Below are 19,824 nucleotides of genomic sequence, written 5' to 3' on the forward strand. Positions count from 1 at the left end.
ATGAACAAAGGATAGTAATAAAAACTCTGTGAAAGAAACAGTTGAGGGCATTTTAATGGCGTCTAAGAAAGAGAAGTGGATTGGGCAGGTGATAGCATGCGAGAACAAATAACAAATTCACAATCCAAGTAACAGTGGCAATCCCCAAAGTGTAGAAGTAGAATCAGAAAAAAAGACCGAGTGTAGTTACCGATGTAGAGTGTACGCCGGGGCAGGATGAACTACACTAACATCAGGCGGATAACCAGATGGAGGAGGTTTGTAAATGCCTTTTGACCAGCACTGAATTGGCAATGGCTGATGCTGATAATGATTACAGTGTCTTAAGTAATTATGGCGTCGACATAATCAAATCTTACCATACTCGCTACGGCTTGCGTTTGTAAATACGTACCATCCCACCAGCTCGCTGCCCGAGAGAGAGAGAGAGAGAGAGAGAGAGAGAGAGAGAGAGAGAGAGAGAGAGAGAGAGAGAGAGAGAGAGAGAGAGAGAGAGAGAGAGAGCGAGCGTGGTCCATCCCTCCAATCTTGTCCATAATGCCATTAGTCGAGTCACTATTGATTACATAAAAGTCCGAAGAGAAGGAGGAGGAGGAGGAGGAGGAGGAATAAAGAATAAAGTCAGTAAACGAAATAAAAGTAACTGAAAGGAGGAAGCAGAATACATGGAACCTTACCAACCTGAAAGTGACTCTTGACAAATCTGTTGGCTCATACCGATGCTCCTTAGAGACCTGCGGAGTAAATTAAAGCACTTGTAGGCTCTCACGGGAACGTTCTGTATTCATTCCTGTCGCAAGAAAGTGACGGCAGGTGCGAAAACTGTGCGATTTGTAAAGGAGATGAACGTTTACCCGCCAAGTAATTCTGCAGGAAGGTTGTTTTAATGGCGGACGATTTGATTTGAGCAGGAAAAAAAAAATCACATGCCGTTGTCTGACCTTTCCCATAGTATTGCCTTTTTTTATCATCAGTCTTACAGTTCTTTGTTAACAGTGCTAACAGTGACCCCGGTATCCAAATAGGAGATACAGAAAGAAGAGGAGGAGGAGACGGTGGGTGAAGTGAGTGTAAAAAAAATATCAGGATAGCTGCGAGGAGGAAACGGAACAGGAGGATGAGAGAAGGGAACATGAAGGATAACTGTGATAAGGGAAGTGAAAAGAAAAGGAAAAGGAGGAGGAGGAGGAAAAATGAGGTCGAGTGGCCGAAGTGATGGAAGGAGATGGTCTTTGTGGATTGTTGTGAGGAGAAGGAAGAGGAAGAGGAGGAAGGGAAAAAGGGAAATTTTATTATATATTTCGTTACGTACTCAGTATTTTCTTTTACCTTATGTCGATCTATCTATCTGTATAGCTATCTATGTGTCTCTTTATATATTGATCTTACACACACACACACACACACACACACACACACACACACACACACACACACACACACACACACAATATTCTTCTCTCTGCGGTGGTGGACTGGTTAGTGCGGGGCCCCTGCATTCACCGCGCCATGGACGACGTCGGTTCGAATCCCCCCGCTACCACCTGGGATTTTTCAGTCACCGCCGAGTGGCCTAAGACTACCCACATGCTGTCCTGAAGACTGTTATAGTAGGATAGCAATGTATTATTATTATTTAATATCACCACGAATTAGGCATACAATTGTCAATGGAAAAAACCCACGACAGATAGATCACGCCACCTTATAGGAATGTCGTCCGTCAGTGTTTACCGTCTCAGTTTTGTATACTTCGCACTCCGATGGTGCGCAGAGGTCACCTTGACGTACGTGACCAATTGTAACAATTATTTTCCAACCTGTAACTCGCCACTCCTTCACTCTGAGAGTCCGACTGACACACAACGACAGTCGCTCTCCCTCCGACGCTTCTTGTACATAAAGGCTACGAATATATTTCGCCTTAAGGAAGCTGAAGTCTTAATCAACACCCTTTCAACGCCCCCCGACAAGCCCGTTACAAGACCACCCATCAACCCGGACTCTAGAAGGAACCGTCCAAGTGAATCAAGGATCGGGGGTCATCATGAGTCAAGCACAAATGGCGCCACTATTAAAAAAAATTTGCCTGCCCCATGACGGGCTTGGGCCGACCACCAGGCCCCTGAAGAAAGCCGACCGGCGCTACACACACACACACACACACACACACACACACACACACACACACACACACACACACACACACACACACACACACACACACACACACACACACACACACACACACACACAAACCTGTCTTCGTAATTGCTTACATTGACTATTAATTGCTCTCTCTCTCTCTCTCACACACACACACACACACACACACCCTGACCTATCCTGCTGATCATGAACTTTAGTCTCCTCCCCTATCACTACCTCCTCCTCCTCCTCCTCCACATCATCAGCAACAATCACTAGTTCGTTGCAGAAAAAAAAGCCCGCTCCTAACGCTCCCCACCCTTGTCTGATATTAGTGTGCTCTATCGTGCTCTGGCAAATGCTCTAATTTCTCATCTCTACCTGATCTCCTGTTTGGCCTAGCTTTTACAATTCTCTGGTTGCCACACTGATGCTTTGGTTGGGGCGACTGTGATCGGTTGTACGCGTGATGTGATTCTGACTGTCTCTTTGGAATCATCTCTCTAGCTGCTGTTTACTGAAGATGCAGCGAGTGTTACTGTTCCTTTTTTTTTTTTTTTTTTTTTTTTTTTTTTTTTTTTAGCTGCCTCCTTTAACTATGTAACCCGTCCAAAACCATTTTTCTCTATAAGCGTATTCAGAATATCTTCAACTTTTGTCTATACCCTGAGCCTTGTTACTATTCATTTTCTGTGTTCCCTGAGCCTTATTACTAATCTTTTTGTCTTCCTTCAACAGACCACGTGCGGGAGTTCTCATGTGGGCGTCTGTTCTACCGCACCTTCCACATGGACGAGGCCCGGGACACCCTCTACGTCGGTGCCATGTAAGTAGCACCTTTGCCCCTTAATTAATGTTTTCCGCCTTCTTGTGTGCGAGCAGGAGAGAGAGAGGGGGGGGGGGGGACGAAAGCCTCCCCTCCAGCCTTCTTTTTTCCTCTTCTTATCTTCTTGTTACCTGCTTCATCATCTTCCCTCTCCATTCCTTCCCTCCTATCTTCCTGTTATTTTTCTCCTCCTTCCCCTCCTTTTCCTCGTCTTCATCGGTTTCTTTCTGTTCCCATCATCTACCTACTCCTGCCTTTCACAATTAAGCGTCTATTTCTCGTTTCTTCTTTCTCTCCTTGTGTATGTTTTTACTTCCTTCCTCCTTCCCTCATACTCTCCCTCCCTCTCTTCCTCCCTACCTTTCTCGTTTTCTTCCCCATTCCCTTCGTCATTTCCTTTACGTATAAGTTTACACACACACACACACACACACACACACACACACACACACACACACACACACTATTGGTGCAGTGGTTAGCATGCTCGCCTCTAAACCGAAAGTCCTGGGTTCGATTCCAGGGCTGAGTGGAGACAGATGGGCAGCTTTCTATTTAATTCGTGCCTCCTGTCATCCCAGCAGTGAATGGGAACCGAGTGTCAGTCGGGGGTTGTGTCCTGCCTCCTGGGGGTTGGGGAGTGATGCGATATTTTGGCCGTTTCCAGAGATCAGTGAGTATGTATCCCCAAGCTCAAAACGTGGTGGGGTCAGGGTGGGTATTGTGAGTTCAGCACGTGATCAGAACATGGTGAATAATACTATTTAGGTGGCACTTGCATTCCCATGTGTTCGTTAACTTAAATACTTTGAGGGAGAGAGAGGGGAAGCTTCACTAAAGTGCCACCATAGCTTAGCTTAGCTCTCTACACACAAACAAATCAAACACCCACACTCCCAGCACGCCGGGGGCATGTAAATAACCAGTCAATGAGTGGGGGCATCCGCCCCCGGATTACTGCATCATCGGCATAAACAAGGTCAGTGACCCTGGTATTGCCAATGGATGCTCAATGACTCTGGTCCACAACTCTGCCCAGTACCCAGTCCATAAAAGTGTTCAATAGCGTTGGGGAAAGGACAGAGCCCTACCTCACTCCCGCATTCACGGGAAAGAAGCTGGACAAGCCCCTCCTACACTTCACAGCACTCTCTGTCCCAGAATACAGGCCAGTCAGCAAACCAATAGTCCTCGTAGGAATCCTACTGAGTCGGAGAAGATCCCAGACTGTCTCGCGATGAACTGAGTCAAAAAGCCTTTTTGAAATCGACATTGGCTGCAAGCATCCCCTGTCTAAACTCACGTCGGCGCTCCACCAGTACGCGAAGTTCTAGGATATGGTCTGTTGTTGACTTACCAGGCGTGAACCCAAACTGTTCAGGTCTCTGCATCTTCAGCAGCTGGCTGCAAATTCGCATCATGTAAATAAAGTGCTCATTAAACAATAACTACACCAGAACAACTAACGAACCTACACCATACACATACAGCTGTACACTCCTACTGTCTTTCCTTGTCCCCGACCTGTACCTTCACCACTAAACCACTTCCTCTTCTTACTATACCCTTGATAAAAAAAAGGAAGGTGCGAAGTGTTAGTGTTAATGTGTGTGTGTGTGTGTGTGTGTGTGTGTGTGTGTGTGTGTGTGTGTGTGTGCATCATCATAAACCCACAGCTACTTGTACCCCCTTTCCCAACCCTGGGGCGTTTTTCCCGGAGTCGCCAAGACCTCAAAATATCAAACATGGTGTTATAACACATATACAACTAAACTAGTGGGGTCGCGGTCATGTCTAGAGGCGCATGATTGGGGTCGCCAAAAAAAAGATTGGGAACCACTGCACTAGTATAACAGACCAAGAGAGAGAGAGGGGGGGGGGCAAGGGTGAGGTCTGGCGTTCCTAAGAAGAGGAGGAGTATGAGGAGAAAATGAAGGCGATGACTATGAAAACAAGATTAAAAGTAGTAGTAGTAGTAGTAGTAGTAGTAGTAGTAGTAGTAGTAGTAGTAGCAGTAGCACCACCAGCACCAGTAGTGGTAGTAGTATTAGGAAGAGAAAGAAGAACACAGACGAGAATGAGAAAGAAAAAGTCAAAAATGAGAGAACCACTAATTAAAGATCCAGAATGGACGAGAAAATAACGTGTGGGGTGGGCGGGGTTTTGGATAGGCGGGGGCTAGGGGTGAGGGGCAGTTCAGGGGCAGGGGGCGGGGCAAGACTTGTTCCCGGCAGCGTGATCCGGGGTCGTCGTCCGTGCGCTCTCTCCCATAATGCCCTGCTCTCTCTCTCTCTCTCTCTCTCTCTCTCTCTCTCTCTCTCTCTCTCGTAGCAACAACAACAGTAGTAGTAGTAGTAGTAGTAGTAGTAGGAGGAGGAGGAGGAGGAGGAGGAGAAGAAGGAATGACAGTGGTAGGAATAGTGGTGGTAGAACTAGTAGTCGTAGTAGTAGTAGTAGTAGTAGTAGTAGTTGTTGTTGTTGTTGATGTTGCAACGAGGTAATGGGTAGAGAAGTAGATAACGAGGAGAAAAAGAACACGAAATAGGCAACAACAAGAACAAGAAGCGTGAAACATAACAAGAAGAAAGGAACAAGAATGGAAAGAGCAAAACATCCAAAACAATAAACACACACACACACACACACACACACACACACACACACACACACACACACACACACGGGTGAGAGAGAGGAGAGTCGTGTGATGAGAAAGACAGAAAATAATAACACCACACATTTAAACGAAGTCATTACCATCTCTACATAATTGTTGTCACGTGCACAACCACCCTAACCACCGCCACCATCACTACCATCATCACTAAATATCATCACTAAGGAGGACCACCACCATCATCACTCTCACCATCACCACTACCATCATGCCTTGCCCACGAATGCGAATCGGCTGCCAGGTAAAGGAACAGGGAATCATTGGCATGGAAGCAAGAAGAGGAGGAAGATGGCATGGACACCTGACAGATGGCTCTCAGCACTCTCCGCATCAATCGTAATGACTGTAATACCGAGGAGTCACAACATGTATTTTATTTGGGTTTATTTTTTTTATCAGCTCGTTCATTCACTCTTACCGCCTGTTAGACTAGAGAGAGGACCGGTTTTACAGGGTTGGGTAGTACGGGAAGTTCCACACTCCGAAAACGCCGGCAACGTGTTCACTGCTGCCTGCCAACGATCTTAAGGGGATATTACACTGGGCATATTTTCCGTGGATCTTCAGTCAAACCACGATTTCCGCTAACGTGGTTCTCATTTGTTTGTTATTGCTGCTGAGGAAGTAATACCGTCGTCCTTCAGTGAAATCTACCGTAGCTTTGGAAGATCGTGGACACTTCAGAAAACCACGCAAATGTGAGAACCACGCCAGCGGAAATCGTGGTTTGACTGAAGATCCACAGAAAATTTGCCCAGTGTAATAGCCCCTTTAGACGGGAAGAGGAATGCAAAGAATAACATGTCGGAGGAAGAGAAATGGGAGAATGAGGAGGATTGAAAGAACGAGAAGGAAGAAGAGGTCAAGATTGAAAATGTGATGATCGAAGAAGATAAGGAGAATGAGTATAAAGAGGAGTGGGAGGAGGATTGAAAGAAGGAAGAAATAATAGACCAAGAAGAAGGAGGGGGAAGAAGAAGAAAAAGAAGAATATAAGGACAACACAAGGAGGACTAGGATGATGCAGATGAAGAGGAGGAAAAAAAGAAGACAGCGATGAGGAAGACTAATAAGGATGCTGAAAAGAGGTGGAGGAGCAAAACATAGAAGAGAAAAAAGGATGAAAAGTAAAAGGAGAAGAGTTTGTATATGATGATGAGAGGGTAGCAGATGAGAAAGTGGAGGAGAAAGAAGAGGGAGTGGAGGAGGAGGAGAGGGTGGTGGAGGATGAGGCCGCGATTAAGATACGCACGAAGTACTCTTCCCGCGACGGTTCAATAGTTACACGCGAGCGGAACAAAGCAAATGCCGCGGCCAGTCAGCCTCTAATAATAATAATCTGCTAAAAAATTGTAACTACTTGACGTGAGTTTATTCTCTGCACCTTCTCGAATGGTGAAGCGAAGCAGAAGAAAACGGAGTGGTAAATGCAAGGGTGACGTAGCAGCAGTGAATCGCTGATTATGATTATTAAACAACCTTGCAGCTGTCCACCACCGAGAAAACTAGCAGGCTTTATATTAATGAAACGGCTATTTTCGACATTACTAATATTTTTTAATTCAAAATCGACTATAATTGACGGTATTTGTTATTGGTGCCTGCATATTATTGACACTGACGACTGTTTACTATGCGTAGGCTAGCATACAGTATCCACGAAATCGGACACGCCGTGTGACAGCAGGTTGCCAGCGCACGATAATGCTCACTTCAGACTTGGGTGAACCGACTATAGCACCAAGCATACCCCCCTTCAGGTCCACCCCTGTGTGGAGTGTTACATATTCCATGTGTGACGGGGCGCCACTCACAGCTCCTATGGACACAGTTCAAAACCGCTTATTTCAACACCCTTCTTCATACTGAGTGTTTTTAGCCACATATTGAACTCGCACGGTCGTAGCGTTCTCTGCTATATTTATGTTTATTACTGTTTTTATTCTCATCGCTCTTTTTGAGCTTAATAACTGCCTGTATGCCTCTACTCCTTTCGTGACCTCACTGTGCACAAGATTTTCAAGTCAGGCTCATTCAAATGCTGTCCAACTCCCAAATGCAAAAGTTAACCAGTATATTCACTTACTAATTTCTGTCACGGGTATAACATAAGAGCATCCATAGCAATAAACGATATTAGCTATACACGCAGAGCCACACTCGGCCACCCGGAGGACTGTCAAAGAGGTACTTTTCCTAGTAAACTCGATTCTTTTTTTCTATTTTGGATTCCGGAATACAAGTTATTGCTTGGAGCCAGATGTCTAAACACGGTACCAACTGGTCGGGAAAAATGTAGATTGCTTATTGCTTGTAGGTTTTAAGGTTTGCGTCTATGTATGGTATATATGACCCATGAGTGCCGAATGTACGGGAACCCGTATCTACCTCGTGAACGCCAGGGTTAAAAGAGGATAGGGTTAGACCGCTTTAATCCATCTATGCAGACCTATGACGTAGATTCTTACCCAAGTAGGTGGAAGAGAGTAGGGAAGGCAGGGTCAAACTCTGTACCTTGTCCTTGGTGCAGGAGACTTGAAGTCCCAAGACTTCGTCTCTTTGTGCAGTGCCTCAAGAGCCATCACCAGAAACCCCAGGGACAGGGATTTCTGTCCCATCACCAAAAACAAGGCCAGTGACCCTGGTATTGTTAATGGCTGCTCCACAATGACTGGCCCACAACTCTGCCCAGTCCATGCAAATTTTGAAAAGCGATGGGGGCAAGGACAGAGTCCTGCCTGACTCCCGCGTTCACAAGAAGGAAGCCACACATTGCTGCAGTTGGCTGGAGATTCCTATAGCTAATAAGACAGGCACCATTGCTCATGCCGGACCAGTAGTAGATGTAACGTACCCCTTACTACTGGTCTCCACTGCCAAGCCTCCTCGTGTCAGAGAGTCCTTCTATGTCTGCCCTCAGCCTTCTGATTTCCTGGATTAGATGGGTATTATTTCTGAAGGTGTGGTTATTTCGACTTATGGTATTAAAATAAATGCTTTACACACAGTGCTGCGATAAGCGGTACCGAAACATAAAAAAAGTTGGGAAACAAAGGGTAAAGCGTCCCCGTTGCGAATTGATAACCAGTACGGTGTATGCGTCCTATTGCACTCCCTTCGACTGACGGTTTTTATTTCTTTTTAAGAGGGATACTGAATATATTAGGTTCCTTCTACCCCCCCCCACACACACACACACACAAACACTATTCTGGCTGCCCATCTTCCAAGACTGTTCAACTACTCACCCGCCCACCCGCCTCATCTTTAGAATCCACCCCCACCTCCACACACACCTACATCCACGCACACACGCACTCGCAAACTTCTGCCTGTGAACCAAACTCGTGCAATAGTTTTCCGCGCTCGTCACCAACTCTGATGCGACTCCTCCTCCAGCAAGAAGCCTCACAGTCACCAAAAGACAACGAAGAGGAATACATAGGAAGAACATATACCAGGAGACCTGTTGGTCTATACTCTATAGCAAGGATATCTATTGGGCTACTGTTACTGCAGAAAGATTACTCCAGGAGGGACAAGATAGAACAGAAGGAGGCTCCTCCCCACCCACCTCTCCCTCCGGCAACGTACCGGCAGGAAATAGATGGAAGGTAACACCATTGACCCGTTTGATCCGGGACATGTGTAGTGTTTTCCTTTGCTGGATACTTTAGTGAAGGTTGTTGAGAATCGAAGCAATACCTCGGTAAAGGTAAAGTTACGGACATACACTTCAGCTGCTCGTGGCCTCGGTGTTCATCTCCGTCATATTGGGCTTTGAACCTGTGGCGATAAGGAGCCCAATACCCCGAGACACAGGGTTAGTATGACATCCGGTCACCACAATTATTTTCCCCAGGTTTCCCCATTTATCGACCAGCCCGTAAGGGAGGATGAACAGCTGAGTGAGCTATACGCCAACTGCTTGGGCAGGGATTCTAACCCAAGCCCTCGGACTCGTAACAAGGCTTGTTAACCGCTTCACCACGGAGGCGCTGAAGCAATGCCTATCTATGCCATCTAATATTTTATTTCGCATTTATTTCTGAGGTTGACAAAACTATTGGACATATAAACTGTCAAAGACTTTTTTTTCTAATATGCTTCTCTCGTCTATATATTAAAAGAATAAGAAGAACTAACTTTCCTCTCTTGCATTATTTTGTATTTTCATTTTCCTGTCTTTCCCCACTTGTTTCCTTCCTCCCTTCCTCCTTCCCTCTCCTTTCCTCCTCTCTCTCCTCTCCCGGTCGAGGCTCTCTACACCTGTTTGCCCCCGGCCAATCACTGCCCTTCTTTGATGCCCTTCATGTCACCATTCTCTCTCTCTCTCAAAAAACCGCGACAGGTAATCATTGCCACGTTTCCTTACCTGTCTACGTATTCTTGGCGGCTTCCTGTCTGCCACCACCACCACCACCACCACCGTCGCCTCCTTAGAAAATGTCTTATACCCGCTATCCATTAGAGGACACCTTCACCACGGCTAACTTAATAATGGGTGTACTGTCTTCTGCCATTAGCCTCTCTATATGTCTTGTCTTTCTGTCTGCTTGTCTGTCTTTCCGTTTGCGTCTGTTATAGCATGTCTTATACCCTCTGTTGTAGCTGGCTTTTGTCTGTTTATGTGGCTGTTTGTATGTCGTTATCTGGCCGTAGTGTTTTGTTTGTTTGTTTGTTTGTTTGTTTGTTTTTTATCGATTGGTCGGTATCCGGTAGCCCCTGTCCCCCCCTTCCTTGCCCTCATCCTCCTCTCCTTTCTCCCCTCCCCTTCCCTCTCTCTCACCTTCCATCATGCTCTTTTCTTTGTTTTGCCTTCCCTCCTCTTCCTCATCTTCCCGCAAATGTGCCCCGGTGTAAGTATCTTCCTTCTCATCCTCTTCCTCCTCCCCTGCTCTTCCCCTTCTTCCTCCTCCTCCTCCTCCTCCTCGTCGTCCTTTGTACTTCACCTTCTTCACGTTTTCTTTTACCTTCCGGTTTTTTTTACTGCCATTAACACCTCTGCTCACCTTCGCTCTGCCATCAGTATGAACACCACCACCACCACCACCACCAAACACTAAAACATGACTACTCATCTGGCGGCCCGTGGTCAGAATCCGAGCCTTCTGAAAGTTGTGGCTGGACTCCAGGCTCCAGGAGTAGAAAAAATATACTTAAATAACATGAAGGTCCTGGCGAAGAAGTCTTGCAAGTGTATTTCCCCGAGTGACTGTAGGCCCTTCAATCAGTCGAGGAAATACACTTGTAAGAATCCATCGCCAGGATTTTCATGTTATTAAACTATATTTTTCTACTCCTGGAGCCTGGGGTCTATAGCTACAATATTTATCCGGACCTCTGCATACATTTGAACTTAACTAACTGGACCTTTGCTCATAACGGTTGAGTAGCCCTGCTAAAGTCTGTTCCCTGAGTATCTGGACGAATTTCAGCCCACTAGAGGAGGGGAACCGCGGAAAGTATCAGTCTGTCATCTCAAATAGTTTTGTAATTACTCTGGTATAAAATGAAAGCGCATACAAATCGGATAGGTGAAAATAATTAGCTTGGAACAAAATGCTATAAAGAAGCCTCTCGACGGTGAGGGAAACACAAGAGAACGCTCGGCACCGTCATCTCCGGGAAGCCTACAACTATGTGTCAAAGGGAAATATAGGCTGGTGTGAGACAGGTGGGAATGCCTTCTGTCTTACGAGCGACGAGAACACCTGTGTAGAGCAAAAAGGGTAGAAGAATTCCCCCCCACCCCACCCCACCTCTCTCTCTCTCTCTCTCTCTCGAAAAAGAACGAATGAGACAAATACAAAGGATAAAAAAGAAAAATCGAAAGAAATTAATAAAGGAAGTAAACGTAATTAAAATGAAATAGAAAATAGAAAAAAGTTTAAGCACACATCTATTACCTGTTCGCTCTATTACACTGCTGCTAAAAATCGTATTGATACGTAAAAATGGTTATGATGATGATGCAAATAATAATGATAATAAAAGTAATAATAATAATAATAATAATAATAATAATAATAATAATAATAATAATAATAATAATAATAATAATAATAAACAGGAAAAAAGTAAGGAAGAAATTATTGTTGAGACGAGAAGTGTGGAGTGAAGATAAAGTAGGAGGAGGAGGAGGAGGAGGAGGAGGAGGAGGAGGAGGAGGAGGTGTCTTGTATGACCTTGAGAAACCGCCTCCACACGCCTCTCTCTCCTCTTCCTCCTCCTCCTCCTCTCTCTCTCTAACATCTCTCTCTCTCTCGCTTGACTAGGTATTTCTGTGCCGCGTCACCTCAACCAACAAGAGAGAGAGAGAGAGGGGGGGGGGGGGGGAGGACTCTGGTGATGATGATGACGATGATATTAAATTGTGTGATGACGTGAGCAAAGGGGAAAGGTGAAGAGGGATGTTGAGTGAAGAGAGGAAGAAGGAAGACAGTGGAAAACGAAGGAAAGTGAAGAACGAAAGAAGAGGAGGAAGAAGAAAATGGAAGGAGAGCGGTATGATGATTTGGGAGAGGTCTGAAGAAGGAAATTATAAATGTTGGATGGAGTAGAAGTAATGGGCGTAGGAAGGGTAAGTAGGCGGCTGTGTGGGATGGGCAGAAGAGAAAAGAAGAAAGAGAAATCGAAGGAATAGGAAGAGAGAGAGGAGGTTGGATGGGCGTCATTGAAAAGATAGGGGAATAAGAAAGAGGAGGAGGGGAGGAAGAGAATGGAGAGAGAAAGATGTACTGTGAAGAAGTGGTTAAGGTTACCGTGGCAGATGGAAGAAAAGAAAATGGGGGAGACGGAAGAGGAGGAGGAGGGGGGGGAGGGGGAGAAAGAGAAAGGAGAGAGAAAGATGTACTGTGAAGAAGTGGTTAAGGTTACCGTGGCAGATGGAAGAAAAGAAAATGGGGGAGACGGAAGAGGAGGAGGAGGGGGAGGCGGTCGTCGGCGCTCCCTTGGGTAGCCTCCTTAATAAAGACATTATTATGCTACGGGAAGACCTGCGGCTGCCCGGAACCTGCATGCTAAGGAGGAGGAGGAGGAGGAGGAGGAGGAGGAGGAGCAGAAATGAGAAAAATGATAATGGTAAAGAAGGAAAGTTGAAGGAAGAGCAGTGAAGGATAAGGCCATGAATAGGAAAGAACGAAAGGAGAGGGATTAGAAGATGGGAGGTTTAAGAAATGAAGAGAGGAAGGAAGGAAAGGATAAGGAGGAGGGGGAGGAGGAGAATGAGCGATGACTTGAATGTGAAAGAATCAAGGGGGAGGAGGAGGAGGAGTAAGCTGAGACAGAGGGTGTGGGTGATAATGGTTTGGAAGAAAAAAGAATAGGAGAAAGTGGTGGTGTCGGAGGTTTTTTTTTTTTTTTTTTAAGTGCTGGCTATAGCGCCGGTAGGCTTTCTTAGGGGGTCTCTTAGACGACCCCAGCCCGTTTCTGGCGCAGACGAATTTTGTTTATAGTGGCTGCCGTGATACATGATTCTTGCTGGCCCATGCTGCCCCCCGCTGCTTCAAGTGAACGAACTCTCTGAACTCGCTGAAGTTAGAGTTGATTGAAGATCCGGGCAGCATGTGGGTAATCTTCCGCCACCCGGCAGTGATTTAAAAAGTAGTATGTTTCGGTGGGACTCGAACCTATGTCCACGGTTTCACCACGACCGCACGCTGCCCATTCAGTCACCGCCGGTTAGAGGGAATATGAAGTGAATGTAAAGGAAATTAAAGGGGGAGAAAAAGGAATGAAAGAAAGGAGAAAAATAGGAAGAAACAATAAAGATAAAGTAAGACAATAGTGAAAGAAAGAAATAAAAAGAAACGAAAAAAAAAGAAAAAAAGGGAAAGCAAATAAAAAAATGAAATAGAGGAAGAAATAAGTTAAAAAAAGATAGAAGAGAGAAGGAAGTAAGAGGAGCAAAATTATGTAACTGAAAAAAAATGTCAAGAAAAGAAAAACAAACTTGAAAAGGAAGGAAGGAAGGGAAAGACGAAGAAAGGCAATGATGTTACAGGTGAAAAACATGAAAGGAAGGGAAGTAAAGAAAGAGGTGAAAAGGAAAGAAAGTAAAGGAAGCAGAGAGGGAGGTAAAGGAACACACACACACACACACACACACACACACACACACACACACACACACACACACACACACACACACACACATAGGAAAAATAGATGGAAGGAGAAAGATAAAAACGAACAAAGGGAAGACGGGAAGAAAGAAGGAAGATGAGAAGGTAAGCAGTCGGAGGAAAAAGGAGGAGTAGGAGGAAGGCAGAGGGTAGTTGTTAACCCGTGATGGAGGAAGGAGGAGGAAGAGGTGAGGGAGGAGGAGGAAGAGGACGAGGGCGGTCAGCTCCATGCCAGGTGTCTGCTGAAGAATGTGTTGGTGGTGGTGGTGAAGGGACAGGGGGGAGGGGGGGAAGAAAAGAGAGAGAGAGAGAGAGAGAGAGAGAGAGAGAGAGAGAGAGAGAGAGAGAGAGAGAGAGAGAGAGAGAGAGAGAGAGAGAGAGAGAGAGAGAGAGAGATTTTCAGACCCCACAGACCCTATGTCCAGTCTAGGTGGTAGGTCCTAAACCGAAGTGAAATCCTAATAAAATAATTGTTTAATGCCGCCAAGATTTTACATTCCGACTTTAGTTAATATCAAGTTGAAGGAAGGAGCTTGTTTTGAAATTAATTAAGAAGAGAGGGAAACAATGTGACTTGTGTGTGTGTGTGTGAGTGTGTGTGTGTGTGTGTGTGTGTGTGTGTGTGTGTGTGTGTGTGTTTAGAAGTAGTTACACATCTAGGCGACGTGCTCCTCGGCGTATGCCCCCATTGATTGATTGATTGATCCATCTAGCCAATCAGTCAGTCAGTCAATCAGTCAGTCACTCAGTCAGTCAGTCACTTAGTCAGTCAGTCAGTTAGTTAGTCAGTACGTCAGTTGGCCATCCGACTAACACTCACAACCAATCAGCCACTCAGTCAGTCAGTCAATCAGTCAGTCAGTCAATCAGTCAGTTAGTTAGTTAGTCAGTACGTCAGTTGGCCAACGACTAACACTCACAACCAATCAGCCACTCAGTCAGTCAGGCAGTCACCTAACCAACAAACATCCAGCCAGCCAGCCACCTGCAGATCTGAACGCATGAATTAATAAAATCACGCGTTGTAAATTGCCTATTGAGAGCTTCTGTCTGGTGGGACTGGTGGAGAGAGAGAGAGAGAGAGAGAGAGAGAGAGAGAGAGAGAGAGAGAGAGAGAGAGAGAGAGAGAGAGAGAGAGAGAGAGATTGAAAATGATGAATGATGGGGAACATATTATGCCCTAAACAAGGTTGCTACACACACAGTAAGAACGGCCTACGGTCTAACTTGTCAAAATCAGTCACGTAGAGCATCAGATGACCTGGCTCTCCCCTCCCCTTTCTAAACCCTTGTAGCGTGTCCCTACTGTAGCATTCCATCTCTTGATCCACCGTCTTCCCTTCCAAACGAATGTCCCTGCTCCATTCCACCCGTTAGTCTTACATCCTACTTTATCTCTATTATGAATTGGTTTTGGTTTGATGTCGTTTTCTTCTTCATATTGGCGTTTTGTGAAAGTTTAAGACAAGACACTTTCAAAGCTCTCAACGTTTTACTTTCAACTGCATTCCAAGCTCACCCTTACTAAGAGATGTTACTTTCTAATAAGAAAATTTTACGACGACCGCTGTTAAACTTTTTCGCTTTAGCTGAATCCAACATAGACTACTTCTTTTCAATTACCTTATAATAGTCCTGTTTGGGGCATACCATTACTGATAGAACACACAGATGTCTACGAGCATTCATTCTATGGACCACTTTCACGGGTTCATGGCTATTTCCAGCTTAATAATTTTACTTTTAGTGCGGCGCATGGTTTGGTAGCACGGAGCAATAGGCCAAAATAAACCGAAACAGAAACAGAATGTGTAATTCAGCAAAGCGAAAACTATAGCTGGCGTGTGTGTGTGTGTGTGTGTGTGTGTGTGTGTGTGTGTGTGTGTGTGTGTGTGTGTGTGTGTGTTGAAATTTCTTTGCTTAAGGTAGAGCTTGGAATACAACAGAGGAAAGCTTTAAGGGCTGCCGTACTTTTGTTGTTGTTGTTGTTCGAAATAACACATCTAGTAAAGGAAAGTTTGGAATACGGCCTTCAGTCATTTCACTTTAGTAGAGTCAGCGCCTGAGCTGCTCCGGGGAACACTGCATCGCATGTGTCTCAAAGGTTGTGTATAAATAAAAGAATGCCACAGGTGAATCGAACTCAGGAACGCAGGTCACACACACACACACACACACACACACACACACACACACACACACACACACACACACACACACACACACACACACTATGTTGTCTCGTGCATTCCCATCGCCCTTACTACCTGCTTGCTTGTTTTACCTCGGTGATTGTTTGTTCTTTGTATGTTTGTATATTTTCAGCCACGAGGCAGCCTTCTCCCAAAAAACTGTTAATTGTTATTGTTATTATTTCTGTTATTATTATTATTATTGTTACCTTTATTGATATTATTACCTCTCTCTCTCTCTCTCTCTCTCTCCTCCTCTCGTATTAATCTTCATCCTGTCACCTCCTCCTCCTGGGCATGAGGGACAGTTCTCCTTTCCTCCTCCTCCTCCTCCTCCTCCTCCTCCTCCTCCTCCTCCTCCTCCTCCTCCTCCTCCGCTGCAATACTTGGCTTACAAATTATAGTTGTGAATGAGTGGAACAACGCTTGGCAATCATGAGGTAATTACTAATGCAAAGGCATTCATAGATATCACAAAAAATATAAAGTTAATCTTCACGAAATCACGAACTAACAGTGCGCATGTGCCACATCTACGTTCACGAGTAGACAGATGGAATGAGACGGACTATACTACTTTAGATTTCCATTTGAAACTGGTCGGTGGGGCGTAGGCCTATGCGAGTCAGCCCCGCCCCACATCTCTGCCACACTCTCTCAAGACTTCTCGCTTTTCATAGTTTTAGGATAATAATAAAGATTCTGCATAAATACCACGACACTTGGCACCGTTGTATTCCAACGTTGTCAAGTGTCGTGATATTTATACAGAATCTTTATTATTATCCTAAAAACTAAACAATCTTAACACTATGATCTTATTAGATTATCCAATTATTTAAATAAATTCATTTAAAGGTAGTAAACAGCTGACATATGAGAGGAAGCGAGAAGTCTTGAGTGTGTGTGGCAGAGATGTGGGGCGGGGCTGACCCGCATAGGCCAACACCCCACCGACCAGTTTCAAATGGAAATACTATATTACCACCACAACCACCACCTACACTTATCCTCACCACCACCCTCATCACCGCCATCATCACCACCACTTATACTACATCTGCTACTACTACTGCTACTGCTGCTGCTGCTGCTGCTACTGCTACCACTTCTACTCCTCCTCCTCCTCCTATTACTACTACTACTACAAAAATAATGGTTATTTCTCAAGGGAGGAAAGTAACTATCTTTTATAGTACGTATTCCTCCCATGTCGTGTCCTCCTCCTCCTCCTCCACCTCCTCCTCCTCCTCCTCCTCCTCCTCCTCTTCTTACTCCTTTTTGTTTTCCTCTGTTAATACAACTTTTATTACTGACTAGGCTTACCTTACCCTTGAGAAAAAGCGCGAGAGAGAGAGAGAGAGAGAGAGAGAGAGAGAGAGAGAGAGAGAGAGAGAGAGAGAGAGAGAGAGATTGTTGATATAGGTATCACTGATCCAGACTGATGATACCCTAGGGACCCCGTGTGTGTGTGTGTGTGTGTGTGTGTGTGTGTGTGTGTGTGTGTGTGTGTTACATTTGATTACTCTTTAAGCCATACAATTTCCGAATCATCTTTCGTACATCGCTTGGAAGTCTATGGAACCGGGTAGGCGATTTTGGAAATGAATTGGTAATTGATATTTTTATCGTTTGTATTGTTTTATTGATTTATTTCAATTTATTTACTTCTTATTCATGCTCTCTGGGACTACTAGAAGACTCTGTGTGGAGTCCGGTGGTTGTGCCAACTCGATATGACAACGTGTCTTTAAGGATACATGTGGCGGGAACTGGCTGCCCGCTGAGGAGGAGGAGGAGGAGGAAGAGGAGGAGGAGGAGGAGGAGGAATAGGAGGAGGAGGAGGAGGAGGAGGAGGAGGAGGAAGAGGAGCAGTAGCAGCAGCAGTAGCAGCAGCAGCACCAGCAGCAGCGCCAACAGCAGCAGGAGGAGGAGGAGGACGAGGAAATTATTCGTATAAACCAAAAACAAATTAGAAAGTGAATTACCTTGTATTATTATATATGCCTGTCTCTACTCTCTACGTGTATCTGTTTGTCTGTTTGTCTCTGTCTTTCTCAGCCTGTCTGCCTGTCTCTCTCTCTCTCTCTCTCTCTCTCTCACACACACACACACACACACACACACACACACACACACACACACACACACACACACACACACACACTGAACTGCCCTCCACACTAGACCAAGGCGGGAACGTTAATTAAACCACAGCGCTACACCCTTGTCTGGGACTCCTGGTGACGCCCCCAGAACGAGACAAGATCTGCCGTGTGCACCAAGGACCCATTTACGTATTGAGTCATGGAAAGGCTGCAAAGTGGAGAGGGGGGAAGCCACAGGAGGTGTCATTTCTACTTAGCTATAGTCTGTTTCACCAAGATGTTACAGGCGGCCACACCCCCTCATGCTCTTCAATTTTGACTGGCCAAGTGGCAGCCAATCACCGCGCTGGAAAAGTTGTCTGCTTGGCCCAGGAAGCTTGCTCTGCGCTCACACTGCCTGGCGGTGCTAAGTGATGCATAGAAAAAAATTTTAACACCTCAAAATCACCATGAAATATTAACTTAACGCAGTTTCACCATTGAACATCTACAATGCCTAAACTGTCAAAAATTATGTTGAGACAGAAAACATAACCATATAAGTACACTGTTAACTTGAATACAGATAGAATCATAAACTTGCTTTTATCGTATAAAAAAAATCTTCATTCATCACATGATATCTACGACAAAAAAATAGTCGTCTTTTGTTAAAGAATTAATGTTATAGATAATGACTCAAGGATGGCAATGCTATTAAGTAAACACAAGTAGGCCTTGCAGTATTCCAAATAGTATTAGAAAACTTAGAACATGGAACAGAGTCGTGACGCCAGCGGCAAAGGCGGAAGCAAACTGACGGGTTCTGCCCGGTGTTTGGCTGCCATAGAGCTAGTCAAAATCAAGAGAGAAAAAGAGGAGGCGTGGCCGCCTGTAATGTCTTGGTGAAACAGACTGTAGTCAGGTGCCAATGGGACGAAGATGAGCACCGAGGGCACGCGAAGCTGTACACTATGCCCATAACTTTACCTTTTCCCTTACCAAGAAAATGGCATAAGTGTATAACGTCTTGGGAATGATGAAGGATTTGGAGAGCGGGGGAAGGACTGAAAGAGAAGATTGCCAACATACAGTAATGGCTTAGTTGTGTGTGCATGTGTGTGTGTGTGTGTGTGTGTGTGTGTGTGTGTGTGTGTGTTTAATATGAAGACATGGAAAGGATAAAGAGGGAGAGAGCAACACCATGCATGCACCGAGGAAACAGTTCACTCTAAACTCTAAAGGGTTTGAGTAAGAGCAGAGAAAACGGAGGTGGTGGTGGTGGATGGTATTGTGGAGGCGGTAATGAAGTTGAAGGTATCGGAGGTGGGTGGTGTTAGCGGGGGAGGTAAAGATTTAGGTGACGGAGGTGGTGACAGTGTTGGGTGGTACATAACAATGATGTATCAGAAATTGTGCCACAGACTACTTTTTACGGAGCCAGTAGCGGCATAAGACTTCGTACCGTGACAAGAAAAATTGTGACCAAGGAATAATAACCTGGCTCCAGAGCGTATAATAACCTTACACCAAATGCCATGTTGACACTGGATGGTTGCTAGTTCATTAAGGGTGAAATTTTCAATACCAGGGGAATTTCTGCCACTGCTCCAACAAATATATTTCTAGACAGAGAATCCTCGACTGCACTGGCGCGTCAAGTTGGATTAAATTCCTGTATAGTTAAATCCACTCGTCGGGTAAGACGCACTCCCGTCGGATGAGACGCACTCTTGACCGACTACCAACCGACAAAAGACATATCCTT

At 45.2% G+C, this 19,824-nt stretch overlaps 1 protein-coding gene across 1 annotated transcript in view; it reads left to right on the forward strand.

The window, feature by feature from the left end:
* Positions 1-2,870: 2,870 nt before the first annotated feature.
* Positions 2,871-19,824, forward strand: part of LOC126990172 (semaphorin-2A-like) — a gene marked incomplete at its 5' end in the record, with an annotated part of 55,122 nt that continues 38,168 nt past the window's right edge. Inside the window, 1 exon segment of the mRNA XM_050848724.1 lies at positions 2,871-2,974. Coding sequence (XP_050704681.1) covers positions 2,871-2,974 — 104 coding nt within the window.

This window comes from Eriocheir sinensis, unplaced genomic scaffold (assembly GCF_024679095.1).
Source record: "Eriocheir sinensis breed Jianghai 21 unplaced genomic scaffold, ASM2467909v1 Scaffold147, whole genome shotgun sequence".
Lineage (NCBI taxonomy): Eukaryota > Metazoa > Arthropoda > Malacostraca > Decapoda > Varunidae > Eriocheir > Eriocheir sinensis.